The sequence below is a fragment of the Rhinopithecus bieti genome, unplaced genomic scaffold (genome assembly GCF_001698545.2).
Source record: "Rhinopithecus bieti isolate Rb0 unplaced genomic scaffold, ASM169854v2 scaffold_49762, whole genome shotgun sequence".
Taxonomy (NCBI): Eukaryota; Metazoa; Chordata; class Mammalia; order Primates; family Cercopithecidae; genus Rhinopithecus; species Rhinopithecus bieti.
Window position 1 is genome coordinate 324,321 of NW_016819845.1, and position 16,674 is coordinate 340,994.

Sequence of the window (16,674 nt, forward strand, 5' to 3'; positions counted from 1 at the left end):
TTTTTGTATTATTATTATTGTTATTATTTACTAGAGATGTGGTTTTGCCATATTAGCCAGGCTCGTCTCGAACTCCTGACCTCAGGTGATCAGCCCGCCTCGGCCTCCCAAAGTGCTGGGATTACAGGCGTGAGCCACTGTGCCTGGACCCCCATAGCACACTCTTGACCATCAGGAGACAATGCCAGCCAGAGGTTCACCATTCTTTGGACATAAAGGAAGCTTTCCCTTGGTTTGTGGACACTGTAGTTAAGAGAATGAAGGGGTGCTATGGCCTAGAGGGGTCACCCCTATTTCTCGGCAACGCCCAAACATAACTGGCATAGGTTTCTGTTCTTTGATCCCGAAGATCCCAGGCCACAAAGCTAGGTACCCTTTCTCCTGCCAAATAAAATCCACAGACACTGCATCTTCACTATGAAGCTTGAAACCAGTCAAGCACTTTTTTTATTTAAAAAAAAAAAGAAGGAAAAAAGTCTAATGGTAAGGTATATAGCCTATACATGCTACAGCTAGTTGTTCTCACCCCTCCCCTCACATCCTATATACTCGTTTATTTAATGTGTTAAAGGAAACAAAAACCACCACTGGAATGCCAATTTGCCAAGAGGGTAGAGTAAGTGTGGGGATCTCCAGCGTCATCTTATGAGCAGGCACCAGGTGGTGGGTGGTGCCCACTGTTCCTGGAGGGAGGTAAGAAATGGCCTATTACTTGGAAGCTCCCCAAAGCAGGAAATGTGGGTTGCAGTCAGGGTGGCCACAGTTTATCATCACCCCTCTAAGTGAAAGGGGCACTAACAATAATTACACGGGCACAGAGGCATACATGGGCACACACTGGGGTAAAATGTGGACACCATCGTTGCATTAGAATTGCTTATTGCTGATGTAAGCCTGGTGGGGGCACCTTCTCTTTTACATGAATAGGACATCTGAAAGTGAAGGCTACTGGCTGTGGCACTGTGTTTTGCCTCTTTGAGGACAAAAGAGGTTGAGCCCCTCATCCCTGATTGGAGCTAAGAAGGTTTACTTTGGAGTCGAGGAGAGAAACGGGAAGATGGAATGTTGAAACATGAGGAGGAGCTCGACAACTTGGCAGGATAGCACCAGAAACCAGATGCCACCCCACGGAGCTGGGCAGTCCAGTCTGTAGAAAGGTGCTCTGAAGGAGGTCCATGACCAGGCAAGGACTGTGGAGCCTCCGGTTCTAGCTGTGCAGCTCTGCCTGGGACCCTCGTGGAAACTTATTCTAGTTAGGAGCAATTCCTCCAGGCCAAGGGAGGGCACCCTGCACCCTCAGGCCTCGATGCATGTTGCTATACCTCTCATCAGCCCACTGACATGAGGTCATCTTTGGTCTGTGGTGAGGTATGGGTGTCTGCAGTCTACACAAAAGCCTTGCAGAACAGGCCTGGACAACCCTTGGGGGATAAGACAGCCACACATGGCTCAGGCTGTTAGGTGTCCACTGTCACAGTCCAAAGAGAAGGGTACGGCCTCCAAGGGGGCAGCTTAACCCAACATGGAAGACTTGGGGATGATGAAAGAACGGGGTCCCAGCTACGAATGTTTTTGTTCTTGATGTCAAGTTGCCAGCTATTGGAAGGCAGGAGCAGTTTCTTCTTTTTCCCCACTCTGTGCTGGATACTTGGGAGAGGTGAAATGAATACCACACTGTCCACTCCTCAGCCTAAGGTCCTTCTCAAGTCCTGGCACACTCAGCATTTGCTCTTTAACATGGCATATGTTCCCCCATTTTCTACCTGGTAATGAAATCCTCAGTGGGCGTAAACATTTTAGGGCCAAGAACATTGCCTTGGAAATTGACTCTATGGCGTGGCCTCATGGCAGAAGTTTAAAATGACTAATGTAACTTGGCATGGGCTCCAGCAATCCCCCAGTAGGGAAGGGCCATTAAAAGTGGTTTAAGCTGGAGCTCAGCTCTCCCCAAGTCTTAGCCAGAACGACATACACCCACCAATGGCAAAGAAAGATTCTGAGCAAAAATTGTGAGCAAAGGCCTCTTTTATCAAGAGGTGGTCCTAAGACTCAGATTTTCCAAATTTTTGGAGGTACCACAAGCTGTCCATTTGCCCTGGGATGTAAGGTAAAGTAGTCATCACAATTGCAGATAAGCAGGGGGTGAAGGGAAGAAAAAAAAAATCTGCCCACCTTTTGGGCTGCCATTTGGCCTGTGACCTACTGAAATGTGTGACCAAGGGGTGGAGGGAAGAGACACTGAAATTCAGAGGGAGGGTCACTTGATTCCCTGGAAGCTCTCCGAGAAAAAGTCATGGGCACGAGGGACAAACAAACAAACCAAAACTCGAGATCTGAGTCCCAGCTTGGCCACTATTTAGACAAGGCTGGGGTATGTGACTTCTCCCTCTGAAGCTTAGTTTTCTCACTACAGATCAGGGCTGGTCCTATCCGCCTCAGAGGGTTGCCATAAGGATTAAAGGAGGGAGTGTGTTTAGGCACTGGTCACCTGCCTGGTGCTTGGCACAGCTGTCACGATGGGCCTGGACACTTTCTAGAGCCATGACTCCAGGGGAGTTCTGCATATGTGCCATCAGTTGCTCACAGAATAGTGACCACAGTCCTGGATGGGGTAAACCTAAGTCCCCAGGCAAGGACAGCTAGGAGAGTGACTAGCCACCCTGACCCACCCACTCCCTGGGGAAGTGTCTACCATTGCAGGAAAAGGAGCTGGATACAGACGTCCTCAGGCCATAGATATGACCCGAGGAGACAACAGTGAACAGAGAGGAATGTGACTTCAGTACCTATAGTTCATGTCAGAATAATAATTATCATCATAGCAAAAGAGAAAGGCAGATGCTTTCACTTGCAGGAAAACTTTCTGCCTAGAGGAAGTCAGGGCAAGTCTGTTCCTACCCAGCTGACCCCTGGGAGGAAGGAATGAGGCAAGAGAGAAACTCCTTCAATGAAGTCAGCAGACAGGACTCAAAGCTCTTCCAGTCAGGGATGGAGCCACACACATCCCGGTCTGCTCAGAGCCTAGCACAGAGTAGGCACTCATAAAATTTCTGAAAATGTCACTGAAAGCCAGAGAGCAAATCAGAAAAAAAAAGTGAGTTTTGTCTTTTGAAATGTAGTCAAATCTCACATAGCTTCACGAAAGTTGTTTAAACCAAAGTGGATCAAGAACTCAGGAAAACTGCCATGGGGCCTCCTCTCAAGGGAGAGGACCCTCGAGCGATGGCAGCCCTTTCCCACCTCCCTTCTTCCCCTGGCTGCCATCTGCCCCCAAGGTTCTGGGCACAGGGCCAAGTGGCAAGTGGGCCCTGCAAGAAGTGCCCCAGGGCCCTGCCCAAGCCTCTCTGGGGAACGGGATTGCAGGCCGACTGGAGGAAGGGACTAAAGATGCTACAGGTGATCAGAGGAAGCTCCTTCTCATGCAGAAGCAGCCAGCGCCCACATGATAGGGGATGGAGCTGGGAGGTGGGGCGGAAGAGGGCTGTTGGAGCAAAACTTTGGCACTGCAGGTAGACAGTGAGCAGACTCCCAAAATACTGGCTTTGTGGGTCCAAAAGTATCTCAGCTGATGAACACTGTGAACAGGAGATCTCGGGGGCAGGCAGGGCAGGGCAGGGCTGCCTTGGTCAGGTAGAATGGGAAGGGGTTCTGTTCTACTCTCTTACGCTGGGCTGGGAGCTAGAAATGCTGGGTCCTGATTTTGCTTCTGCAGTGACTTAGCCATGCCTCTCCAGGCCTCAGTTGGACAGATGACCACATCTGCCCTGGGTTTCTTCCAGGGAGAACACAGATTTGGCGGTGCGTGAAACAAGAAAAAACATTACAAATGCCGGAGAGGCACAGGAAGCAGCTCTGCCTGGCCCTTGGTTCCCTGCCTCCCTATGGGACCGCTGCATGCTATGCCTAGCCCCTCGAGGCTGGCCCGCGAGGCCACCTCAGCTCCTGTTGCTCCATAAGCTCTATTTGCCAGGGGGCAACAGCTTAGAAGCAGGGAACAGGGCTTCGTGCCAACCAGGACCCTGGCATTCTCCTGTCATGGAGACACAGCTGTTGAGTCCAGGGAAGCCTTTGGTATAGGCTGGAGGGATGGTGGGTGTGGCAGCAGCCACGAATGCCCCCTCACCTCCACCACAATGAAGTCACTTGGCCACCTGCTCCTGGCACTTAGCCAGCTTCTATCTCTTCCCTGCATGGTTTGCCTTTTACAGAGGGGAGGGAACAGGCACTGAAGTCAGGCAGGCCTGGACTCAAATCCTCTTCCCTCTTCTTCCTGGCTGGTATGTCCTTGGGCACATGGAGCCTGAGTTTCCTCATCTATAAAGTGGGTATAATATCACAAGGGAGGGTTGTGAAGGCAAAGCGCCGAGTACAGTGTTTGGCACCCACGAGGCACTCAGCAAAGGGATGTTGACAAGGGCATGACTCGTGAATGGGCCTCTTATTCAAACGAACTTTGAGATTCTTGCTTTAGGTAGGCAGAAATGAAATGCTCCAAGTTGGGGTGGGAATTCTCATTGAAAAGCCCTGGAGGGACTGGAGCCTGCAGCAGGAAAGTGCAGCATACGGGGGGCTGCAACCACCCTTCAGGGCTGACCATGGTCCCAAGAAAGAAGGTGGGAGGCAGGGCGGCCGAGCGGACCTCCAGGCCCACTCCTAGGGGAGCTGCATCCAGGGGAACCTCAGAGGCCCATGGGCCTGAGGCCTTGGGGAAGGGGACATTTTCCCTGGGACTGGCAATGGAATGGACTTCTTCAGGATGAAGTTCCTTCTGGTACCAGGCAATTCAGAAGAGTGAATAAAGCCACTGGGCTTTTAGAAACATGAAGAAGTTGGAGCAAGTCGTCATGGACTGGGTGGGCTGCCCCTTACTGTGCCATGTCCAAGCCATGAGAGACCCTTGCTGGAGTTTCTCCAGGCGATGGGATCCAGTCCTGGAGGCCTTGGAGAGTCCTGGTCCCATTGTTGGGTCGCAACGCCATTGGCCAGGAGGAGTTCTCTTAAGGCAGGGATGCTGACATGGACAGAAAGCAAAGGCTGTGGGTTCTGAGCCTCCAGCGATGCTGTGATAGGAGGGATCAGACCCAGGGGCGCCCGAGGTGTGCGAAACTCACTTTCCACCCATGGGAGGCAAGAAGTCACAGTACCCCAGAGTCTGTCTGCCTTGGAAGCTGTGTGGAGAATGATAAATTAAGAGGCGTATTAAATATGTGGGTAAAGCCAGCAAGGACCAGTGGGCCCTCTAGGCAGAAAGGGAGTCGGCTATGGCTTCTTTCTGAGATAGTTGGAAGGAATCCACCCTTCCCAGGAAGGGGCTCCGCTCAGGACCTGGCAGAACCACCAGCCACTGCTGTTCTTCTCCCGGACTTCAAACACTGTCCCTTCCTGGAAGCTGCTGGTGTCTTTGTCTCCTTCAAAGTCGGCCACGGCCACATACAAAGAGTCCTTCAGGCCGTCGGCATTGGGGACAGAGGCCGCAGCTGCTTCCTCTCTGTTTTCTCCAATCTTGCCGGTCCCCCGTGGCCCCAGGCTGCCTTTGCCTCGCGTGTCATCCTGGCCCCCCAAAGAGTTGGAGAGAAAAGGTTTGGCTTTTGGAGGGACGAGGAGAGCACGGCCTGGGGTGGGAGCTGCCCTGCTTTCGTGGCCTTCACACTGTGGACCTCTGACCTCTGGGAGGGGCCTGGATGACGAAGAGGTTTTCTTGGGGGGAGGTGGTCTCCGGGGTGGGACCACAGGTCTCTGCTGGGGAGCCTCCTGGAGAGGAACAGGCACGCTCTTAGACACAGGATCTGTGGTCTTGGCTGGCCTCGGAGGGGCTCTGCAGGAAATCTCTTTTGGGCTGAGACCATCCTGTTTGCCCGTCCTGTCCTGGGCGCGGCCAGGCCCCTCTCCTGGGAGGAAGCTTCGGCTGAAGGCCGCATCTTGGCCCCCTACTGCCTGGGGGCCCTCCCCATCCAACAAGGACTTGTCTTGGGACTTGGCAGGCCTGAGCTTACTCCTGAGGTTGCAGATGTCGACTTGGTCTTCGCCCTGAGGTGGCTCTGTTTTGGGGGAAGGAGTTGGTTTGGGCCTAACCTGAGGTCTGGACTTCAAGAAGGGGTTCTGGGGAGCGGCGTCTGGCTTCTCCTCGGGCAGGTCAGTTTTGGATTTGGAGATGGGCCGGAGGTTGGGCTTCTTCACTTCCTTGGCCAGCACCTTGTGGCCACACTCCAGCCCCATGTCGTTTTTCAGCTGGAACAGTTTGCTTTTGTCAGGTTTGGGCTCTGGCCTCCTGCTGTCCCGGGCTGGAGGGGTGTGTTTGGCTGGCATCATGGGCAAAATCATGCCGGGAGGCTTGGGGGCGGGGCCCCGGAGCTGCTCTGTCCTCTGCCGCTCCCGCTCCAGCAGCTCCCCCTCCGACTTGATGATGGATTCTTTCCTCGGAGGGAGGCTGGGCTTCTCCTCCATGTCGGGGTCTGAGATCTCCTCATAGCCTGCTGACGCAGACATGTCTGAAGATGCCTTCCTCAGGACCTCCTTACCACCCTTCCAGTCTTTAGACCATGGCAACCCTGAGTCCATGGCACCATGCGGTGCGTCAGGCAGGGGCCGGGAGGGGCCCGTGGCTTCACTGCCCGTGTTGTTCTCCAGCGCTGCTGCTTCCCCCAGCCGGAGCTGGGTCACCTCGTGGGGCAGGGGAGCCAGAAAGTTGGGTCTTGACGCATTGCTGGTCTTCTTGTATTTGTCAATGAAGGTTGCCGGGGCCCACCCTTCCTTATCTTCAATCTGAATGTACCACCAGCCACTCAAGTTTTTCTCGATCACCTGCAAGGGAGGATAGAGAAAGGCACTTGGGTACGATGCCAGTGCCAGCAGATGAAATGGTTTGGGAGAACCCACATGTAACTGGAGCTCTGGAAGCTGCCACTGTGTGCTCAGCAGCTCCTCTGGCAAGGTCTACAGGGGACCACCAGTGGAGACGTGACCATGTTCCGGGAATATCTCACATGGGGGTAGATTCTTGTCAGACTGGATTCCCCCTAAAGCAGTCCATGAGATGTGGACTTGGGTATAGGTACTTAATTTGAGAGTTGGTCCTAGGAAATACACGTAAGGAAGTAGAGAGAGAAAGAAGGGAAGGGGAGAGGCCGATTATGAGCAAGTTACTGCTCTGGGCCATGGGGATTGATCTGCCAGGGACCCGCTGAGAGACCACAAAGAGAATGCCTCAGAACGGGTCCCTCTGGGGATGCATGCATTTATCTATCAACTCCCAGCCCCTTCCTACCCAGGGTATTAACTCCTCTCCCCTTCTGGGAAGCTGTTGGCTTGCAAGGACGTGTGTGTAGGCACAGGGGGATTCAGGTGGATCGGGGCACCGGCAGCGTCTGCTACAATTCTAAAGACAAGGCAGAAGTCAAAGCTACCCTTGATCCTGGCTTCTTTGGCTGAGCATCGGATGAAGAAGTTAGCTGGTATTTATAGAGGCCACAACATATGAAAGATATCTACCCTTTTTTTGAGACAGAGTCTTGCTCTGTCACCCAGGCTGAAGTGCAGTGGCATGATCTCGGCTCCCTGCAACCTCTGCCTCCGAGGTTCAAGCGATTCTCATGCCTTAGTCTCCCAAGTAGCTGGGATTACAGGTGTGCACCACCACACCTGGCTAATTTTTATATTTTTGGTAGAGATGGGGTTTTGCCATGTTGGCCAGGCTGGTCTCGAACTCCTGGCCTCAAGCAATCTGCCTCCCTCGGCCTCCCAAAGAGCTGGGATTACAGGTGTGAGCCACCGTGCCTGGCCTGAAAAATGCCTATCTTTGAACACAGGAATCACACTCAGCTCAAAGAAATGCTCGTGTTTATATACAGGGGACCTGGAGCTGGTGGAGTACAGTAGATTTTCATCTTGTCCCTACTTCCCTGTGGGATACACGCCGGTTGGATGGAATGGTGGCTGGAATCACCCACATTGTTGAAGATCTTGTTCTCTCTTTTTTGTCCAGCACCGTGTGGCTGAATTCACACAGGTGAAAGGTGTGCTCACTATTACGGGCTGAATTGTGTCTCCCTACCCAAATTCATATGTGGAAGCCCTAACCCCCATACCTCCAAATGTGACTGTATTTGGAAATACGGCCTTTAAAGAGGTGGTGAAGTTTAAAATGGGTCATTAAGGTGGCCTGAGTTTGGATGTATGTCCCCACCCAAGTCTCATGTTGAAATGTGATCCCCAATAATGGAGGTGGGGCCTGGTGGGAGGTGTTTGGGCCATGGGGGCGGATCCCTCATGAATGGCGTGGTGTCCTTCCCATGGTAATGAGTTCCCACGAGATCCGGTTGTTTAAAAGTGTGTGGTGTTTCCCCGCCACTCTCTCTTGCTCCTGCTCTCACTGTGTGACGCGCCTACTCCTGCTTTGCCTTCCGCCATGAGTAAAAGCTCCCTGAGCCTCCCCAGAAGCCAAGCAGATGCTGGCACCATGCTTTCTGTACAGCATGCCCAACCGTGAGTCCAGCAAACCTCTTCTCTTTATACATCACCCAGTCTCAGGTATTTCTATTTTTTTTTTTTCTTTTTGAGACAGAGTCTTGCTTTGTCGCCCAGGCTGGAGTGCAGTGGCCGGATCTCAGCTCACTGCAAGCTCCGCCTCCCAGGTTCACACCATTCTCCTGCCTCAGTCTCCCGAGTAGCTGGGACTACAGGCGCCCACCACCACGCCCGGCTAGTTTTTTGTATTTTTTAGTAGAGACAGGGTTTCACCATGTTAGCCAGGATGGTCTCAATCTCCTGACCTCGTGATCGGCCCGTCTCGGCCTCCCAAAGTGCTGGGATTACAGGCTTGAGCCACCGCGCCTGGCCTAAGGTATTTCTTTATAGTAATCCAGGAATGGCCTGATACACGGGCCCTAGTTCAATATGACTGATGTCCAAATAAGAAGAGGAGATTAGAAAACACACAGGGACTGAGGGACGACCACAAGAGAAACAGCGAGAAGGTGCCATATGGAAGCCAGGGAGACAGGACACAGGAGGAACTAAACCTGCTGACAGCTTGATCTCGAACTTCTGGCTTCCCCAACTGTGAGACAATAAACTGCAGTTGTTTAAACCACCCCATCTGGTATTTTGTGATGGCAGCCATCGCAGATGTACACTGCAATTCCCTGGTAGGCTCTCTCTCTGGACTCGGAAGATCTGATGAACGCTCATGACACCCTGTGAGTTGGGAACTGTCACCTCATTTTACACATGCAGAACGGAGCCTCAGGAGAGCTGAGGAACACACAGTGGGTCCTGTAGAAAGCCCGTCGATCGGAGGAGAGTCAAAGGCAGGGGGGTGGGCTTCAGAGTCACCTAATCTTGCCTCTTAGAAAAGAGACCCGTGGTTGGGCGCGGTGGCTCACACCTGTAATCCCAGCACTTTGGGAGGCCAAGGCGGGTGGATCACGAGGTCAGGAGATCGAGACCATCCTGGCTAACATGATGAAACCCCGTATCTACTAAAAATACAAAAAATTAGCTGGGCTTGGTGGCGGGCACCTGTAATCCCAGCTACTCAAGAGGCTGAGGCAGGAGAATGGCATGAACCCGGGAGGCAGAGCTTGCAGTGAGCTGAGATCGCGCCACTGCACTCCAACCTGGGCGACAGAGCGAGACTCCGTCTCAAAAAAAAACCCATTGATCAGAGGACAGTCAAAGGCAGAGGGGTGGGCTTCAGAGTCACCTAATCTTGCCTCTCAGAAAAGAGACCCCTGGCCAGGGGTGGTGGCTCACACCTGTAATCCCAGCACTTTGGGAGGCCGAGGCGGGTGGATCATTTGATGTCAGGAGTTCGAGACCAGCCTAGCCAACATTGTAAAACCCTGTGTCTACCAAAAATACAAAAAATTAGCTGGGTATGGTGGGATGCGCCTGTTATCCCAGCTACTTGGGAGGCTGAGGCAGGAGAAATGCTTGAACCTGGGAGGCAGAGATTTCAGCGAGCTGAGATCGTGCTGTTGTACTCTAGCCTGGGCAACAGAGCAAGACTCTGTCTCGAAAAAAAAAACAAAAAAGACCCTGCTTGGAGAGGGGCTGTGTCCGGGGTGAGAAACTGCAGAAGGAGCAAAGATGGCTGCAGGCACTTTGTGGCCCTTCTGGGAGAGGGATGGCAGCCACAGACTCAGTGCCAGGACGCAAATGCTGGGCTCCTGGGCCTGCAGTCCTGGGTTCTAGTCTTGGCTCTACCACTTACTGCCTGAGTGGCCTGGGGCAAGCCACATGCCTCAGATTCCACATCACAGAAGGAAAATGATAAGAACAATTTAACACCCACTTGTAGAATTTTTGAAGCCACAAGAGCTAATGCATATGACAGCCCTTGATAAATGCTGTGCACTTGGTAAACGCTCCTGTGATTAAATTAGAGTGGAGGTCACTGAGCCAGTGGGATGCACTTGACAGGCAGCACTTAATGAGTCTCACTGGAATCTCCAGGGAAGGCCACTGATAAATGTAAGCTCTTTATGTGAGGATGACCGGCATCTTATCAACACTTGATAGCTCTGGTAAAAATTACAGGCCACGCTGGGCATACAAGTCATTGTCAGCACATCCATGAATTCAACAACACTAATACTTAAGTCTGATGTGAGGAACTGAAACTAGGGTAATCAATATTAGATGTATCAGTAAGATTTGTCAAGGTTACACTCCTTGCAAAGTACTGTGGTAGAAGCTCTGAACATGTATGTTCTGAACCATGATGAATGGGCGTTTTCGTTTACCAGAGGGAAGCCAAGAGCTACTATGAATAAAAGCAAATGCAAGATCAGAAGCTGGGTGCGGTGGCTCACGCCTGTAATCCCAGCACTTTGGGAGGCTTAGGCGGGCAGATCACCTGAGGTCAGGAGTTCGAGACTAGCCTGGCCAACATGGTGAAACACTGTCTCTACTAAAAATACAAAAAAAATTAACTGGGCATGATGGCGGGTGCCTGTAATCCCAGCTACTTGGGAGGCTGAGGCAAGAGAATCATCTGAACCCGGGAGGCAGAGGTTGCAGTGAGTGAAGATAGCGCCATTGCACTCCAGATTGGGAAACAGGGCAAGACTCCATCAAAAAAACAAAACAAAACAAAACAACAACAAAAAAATCACAAGAATGAGGGGAAAGAAAAGAGTGTGGGCTTTAAAAGCAGACAGACCTGGTTTCAAATCCCAACTCCATTGCTTACTAGCTGTGTTACTAGAGGCAATTAATTTACCTAACCCCTCTGAGTCTCATCTATAAAACATGCTGATAGAAAGAAAAAAAAAACAAAAAAACCACCAACCAACCAACCAACCAACCAACCGCATGCTGCTGGTACTGACCTCTTGGGACTTCTGTGAAGATTAGTTATCAAGGAGGTAAGGTACCTGACACAGAAGAGGTGCCTATATCATCCTTATCCTCCTCATCCTCATCATCCTCCTCTTCCTCCTCCTCATCACCATCCTCATCCTCCTCATCATCCTCATCCTCATCATCATCCTCATCCTCATCATCCTCATCCTCTCATCATTCTCATCCTCGCCATCATCCTCATTCTCATCATCCTCATCCTCCTCATTCTCATCATCCTCATCCTCCTCATCGTCTTCATCATCATCCTCATCCTCGTCCTCATCATCCTCATCCTCCTCCTCCTCCTCCTCCTCCTCATCATCATCATCACACATCCTGAAGATAAATAGCCTAGACAAGTAACTAAGGTGTTTCTAGTAGCCCTACTGCTAGAATGCTATGGTTCCATTAATGAATTTTGAAGGCTAAGATAATGTTGCAATGAGCCAGGAAGCAAAACTGGAGAAGAGAAAAACAGAGCATATGGATCTATCATAAGAAAAAAAATATCTAGCCAGGTGCAGTGGCTCACACCTGTAATCCCAGAACTTTGGGAGGCTGAGGTGGGCAGATCACCTGAGGTCAGGAGTTCGAGACTAGCCTGGCCAACATGGCAAAACCCCGTTTCTACTAAAAATACAAAAATTAGCCGTGCGTCATGGTGGGCGCCTGTAATCCCAGCTACTTGAGAGGCTGAGGCAGGAGAATCACTTGAACCTGGGAAGTGGAGGTTGCAGTGAGCTGAGACTGAGCCATTGCACTTCAGCCTGGGCAACAGAGGAGCAAGGCTGTCTCAAAAAAAAAAAAAGTGTAGTCCCAGCTACTCCGGAGGCTGAGGCAGGAGAATGGCGTGAACCCGGGAGGCGGAGCTTGCAGTGAGCTGAGATCCAGCCACTGCACTCCAGCCTGGGCGACAGAGCGAGACTCCGTCTCAGAAAAAAAAAAAAAAAAAAAGGAGATGATGTCTCAGATGACCCTTACATCGTGATATACTAGGCACTCAATACATGTGTATAGAAAGAATGAGTATGAAGGGGCAGGTTTTTTGTATAACGGATTAAAACATAATTCAGAATTTCCCCAAATCTTATCCCTTTAGCCTTTGACTCAGATAACAGCAAAGTGAAAACATAAAAGGATGTCCTTCTAGTGAAACATCAAGATACATCAACGTCTCTGAAAGCAGAGGCCAGAGGATGCAGAACTAGTCTCTTGACTGTAGTACACAGCAAGGCCTGGGCCAGATGCTGTGCCTGGTGGGACTGCTGGCAAGCTGGAGTAAGGAACAAGGAAGGAAGGAGGATGGAAGAAAGGAAGGAGGGAAGGAAGGAGGGAGGAAGGAGAGGGGAAGGGAAAGAAGGAGGGAGGGAAGGAGGGAAGGAAGAAGGGAAGGAAAGAACAAAAGAAGGAGGGAGGAGGAAGGAAGAAGGGAGGGAAGGAAAGAAGGAGGGAAGGAAGAAGGGAAGGAAGAAGGGAAGGAAGGAGGGAAGGAAGGAATGAAGGGTGGGCAGAGAGGCAGGCTATAGTCCTTCCTGGAGTATAGCCAGGAAGGAAGGGAGGGGCCCTAGAGAGGTATGCTGCAGTGAACTGATCAGTGGTGCCCACTGCCCTGGGCCGTCAGACAGTGCTCTGTGCCAGGGACCAGAGCTGTGTTCTTTAAAGGAAAGGGGAGGGTGATGACAACTCTTCAGGGCCTAGAAAAGCAGCCGCCACACACAACCATAGTAGGTGACCCAGGAGTATTTTATTTGTTGCAGAGATGAGTAAATTAAACCTCGGCCTCCCAAGGTGAGGTTGGGGGCTGGTGCGGTCTGACCAACTCTCACGCGTGACAGAGTGAACTTGGTGATCCCCTACTGGCTCACCTGCTAAGTGCAAGAACCATCTTTGCCAAAGCTTTCTAAACCCTGGCCCTAGCGGCCATCCCTTCCTTACAGGTTTTCTTGGAAATATGAGAAAGAAATATCTTGAAGTTCTAACCCCATGAGCAAAGGAAAGAGAAATGCAGGAAGAGAATCCAGGGAACAAAGTAGACAAGCAGAGGCGTGGGAAGAAAAGGAGAGAGGAGAAGCAAGAACGGAGGTGGGAGGTGGTAAAGAAAGGCATACAGCCAGTCACACAAGACCACATACTGTGGGATTTCACCTATATGAAATGTCTAAAACAGGCACATCTGTGGAGACAGAAAGTGGACTGGTGGCTGCCTAGAGCTGGCAGGTTGAGGGGAAATGGAGGGTGACTGTTGATGGGTAAGGAGTTTCTTTTTTTTTTTTTTTTTTTGAGACGGAGTCTCGCTCTGTCACCGGGGCTGGAGTGCAGTGGCCGGATCTCAGCTCACTGCAAGCTCCGCCTCCCGGGTTTACATCATTCTCCTGCCTCAGCCTCCTGAGTAGCTGGGACTACAGGCGCCCGCCACCTTGCCCGGCTAGTTTTTTGTATTTTTTAGTAGAGACGGGGTTTCACATGTTAGCCAGGATGGTCTCGATCTCCTGACCTCGTGATCCGCCTGTCTCGGCCTCCCAAAGCGCTGGGATTACAGGCTTGAGCCACCGCGCCCGGCCAGTTTCTTTTTGTACTGGAATTAGATAGCGGTGAGGGTTGTGCAACCTTGTGAATACCATAAGCTGCTGAATTTTACACTTCAAATTGGTAAACTGTATGGTATGTGAACTATAAAGCTGTTAATCTCCGCCCCACCTCCACCCACCCAGTGAAGTAGGAGGTGACAGGGGAGAAGTAGGAGGTGATGCCTGGAATCAGGAATCACAAGTGGGTGAAGGAACACCAGGCCACTCACCTCGACCTTCAGGCCCGCCTGGAAGCTGATGCCGTCTGGGATGGTGGTCTGGAATTCCGCGATGGTGTAATACTCTTCCTCCACTTGGGGCGGGATGGGCGGCTTCGGCAGGTTGAGGCCTCGAGGCTGGTATGATCACACACAGGGTTATCGCCAATGCTAAGTGCACTCCTGCGACCCTGTGTCAGGGGGAGACTAAGGGCCAGGGGCATGCAATCACCCTCAAGGGGGTGCTGGGGACCTAGTTGGATTCTAAGGGACAACACGAATAGGACCACGCAGATTGTCATCTCCTCAGTGAGACCTCACTGGCCCATCAGCTTTAGGGCGATGGGAAGAAACGTGGGACATTTGGGTACAATCATGAGAATCTGGAGCAAGACAATATTCTCTGAAATAAGAGGCAGTGACGGTTGTGGAAGGAGCTTAAGTTTGTTAGTAGATCTATCTGGGTTGGAAATACTGATGGTGGGAGTGACCTTGGGCTAATCACCCCCCTCTGAAGCCTCAGTTCTCTCTCCTGTAGAGTGGGCATAACAGTGTCTACCTGGTGGGGTTGCTTCAAGTATTAAATTAATGTTGTGAGGCACTCAGCACATTGCACGGCACGCAACAGGTGCTTGATAAATAGCAGACATTAAAAAAATACAACCCCAGCAGAGCAAGACCCCGTCTCAAAAAATAAAGCAAACAAACAAAAAAACCCCAAACCCAACAACCCATCGTTCCAAGTATTGGCTTAAAAGGTACCTAGCGAATTTTACAAAATGGAGTATGAGCACAGAATATGAGAATGGGACCACACATGATATTTGTGTCTCATCTCAGCTTGGACCTCAAGTCGCTTGGTTTGAGAAGATTGATCTAAGACCAAGAGAAGGGCCCAGGGAGCAGAAAGCAGGTCCCGAGGCCCAACTGTCACAGGAGCACTCTGGCCCCGTGGGCCAATTATTTCACCCGCCTGCACCTCAGTCTTTCCACCTGGGGGTGGGACTAGCATTTATGCAGCCTGCTTCAAAAGACTGTTGTGTGCACAGGAAAGAGAGCGTTTCTGGAAGGGTGAGGGGTGTGCGAGGGGCTAGTGGACACCCCTCACAGCCCTCAAGTCAGTGGCCACTCCCCAGTAGCAAGGGTCCACTTACAATGGTCATGTCCCGGCGAGGAGGGGGTCTCTGCCTCATCTTTGGTGATCCTATGGAGAAACGAGAGCTTATTACACTCATGTGCAGAGTGCTACAGATGAGATTCCTGAGCTGGGCGCAGGACAGATCTACTCTCTCCTGCAGAAGATTGAACACAGGCGTTTGCATGCCGCTGCAACCCTTCCTGCGAGAATAGCCTGGCCAGGAAGGAGCTGCTCACGCGTGGCTCATAGTTGGCTCCGGACTCTCTCTACGTTGCTTTTCTTGGATCTTTTCTACACAGGAATGAAAGGGGATGGTGCTGGATGCTCAAGTCATGGAAATTCTCCAGAAAGGGCAAAAAGCAGTCTTCAGAATAACACAGAGATGGGTCCCAATCCAGCTCTGAGGCTCACAGCTGCTGGCACCGGACAGATGATTGGATTCCCTGAGCCACAAGGCCCTCATCTGCAGAACTGGCAGAATGTGTGTCACTCAGGCCAGCGGTGAGGATGAAAGGAAACATCTGTGAAGCTCTTGGCATGTGGCAGGCATGCAGTGAATGTTAACTGCACCTGGTTTTGTGCTCTAGAACAACCCAAATGCAACAACACACACAAACACACCGAACCAAACACACTTGGGCTGATGACTCAGGGGTTTATACTCTGGAAGCAGCTGCCCTAGCTCTGGGTCTCAGGGCCAGGAGGATGAGGACTTTGCAGTGGTCCAAGGCTCCTGGCTAAGGGCAGAATGTTGACCAGGCTCAGCACGGGTCCACACAGAAGGGTAGTCTGGCGTTGGGGTGTGGAGCAGACTGCTAATCCCTTAAATTCCCATTTACCTGTCTTCTATTAGAATAAATAGCAACAGAGATTGGCCAAGACACTTAGCTGTCTATATAAAGACTTCATTTTCCAGTCACCCTTGCAGCCAGCTATTGCCATGTGACTCAGTTTTGGCAGTGGGATGTAAGACAAAGTAGAAAGTGTGTAGCTTCTGAGCTGTGCACACAGTAGCCAGTGTGACCACTGTGAAACAGCAGAAAGAATGAAACCTGGGATAGGAAAGCAACGCCTTTTTTTTTTTTTTTTTTTAATGGAGTTTCGCTCTTGTCACCCAGGCTGGAGTGCAATGCACTGCTTTTCATTGGCTGGACTAGTAGTGAGCTGTTCTGGACCAGGTGGATGAAGGCAACAAGATAGATGCAGAGTAATAAGACTCTTGATTGCCCGGAGCTGCCATATCAACCCTGAACATACACACAGACTGTTTTGTGAAAAAGAAATATATATCTAGATTATTTATTGGATGTGTGTATATGTGTATATTCAGTGGTGGTCGGGGGGTGTCTTTGTTTTAGCATCTGAATCTATCTATCTATCTATCTATCTATCTATCTATCTATTTTTG

General features: G+C 51.1%; 1 protein-coding gene across 2 annotated transcripts in view; it reads right to left on the minus strand.

Annotated features, from left to right (window-relative positions):
• Window positions 1-417: 417 nt before the first annotated feature.
• The window catches only part of SH3PXD2B (SH3 and PX domains 2B), a 118,270-nt gene continuing 102,013 nt past the window's right edge, over window positions 418-16,674 (minus strand). For both annotated transcript variants that reach the window (XM_017859288.1, XM_017859287.1), the window contains 3 exons: window positions 15,283-15,332; window positions 14,141-14,266; window positions 418-6,801 (listed from right to left, as the gene is read on the minus strand). In XM_017859288.1, the coding sequence (XP_017714777.1) occupies window positions 5,260-6,801; window positions 14,141-14,266; window positions 15,283-15,332 (1,718 nt within the window). In that variant the 3' untranslated portion in view covers window positions 418-5,259. The remainder of the gene's footprint in view (window positions 6,802-14,140; window positions 14,267-15,282; window positions 15,333-16,674) is intronic.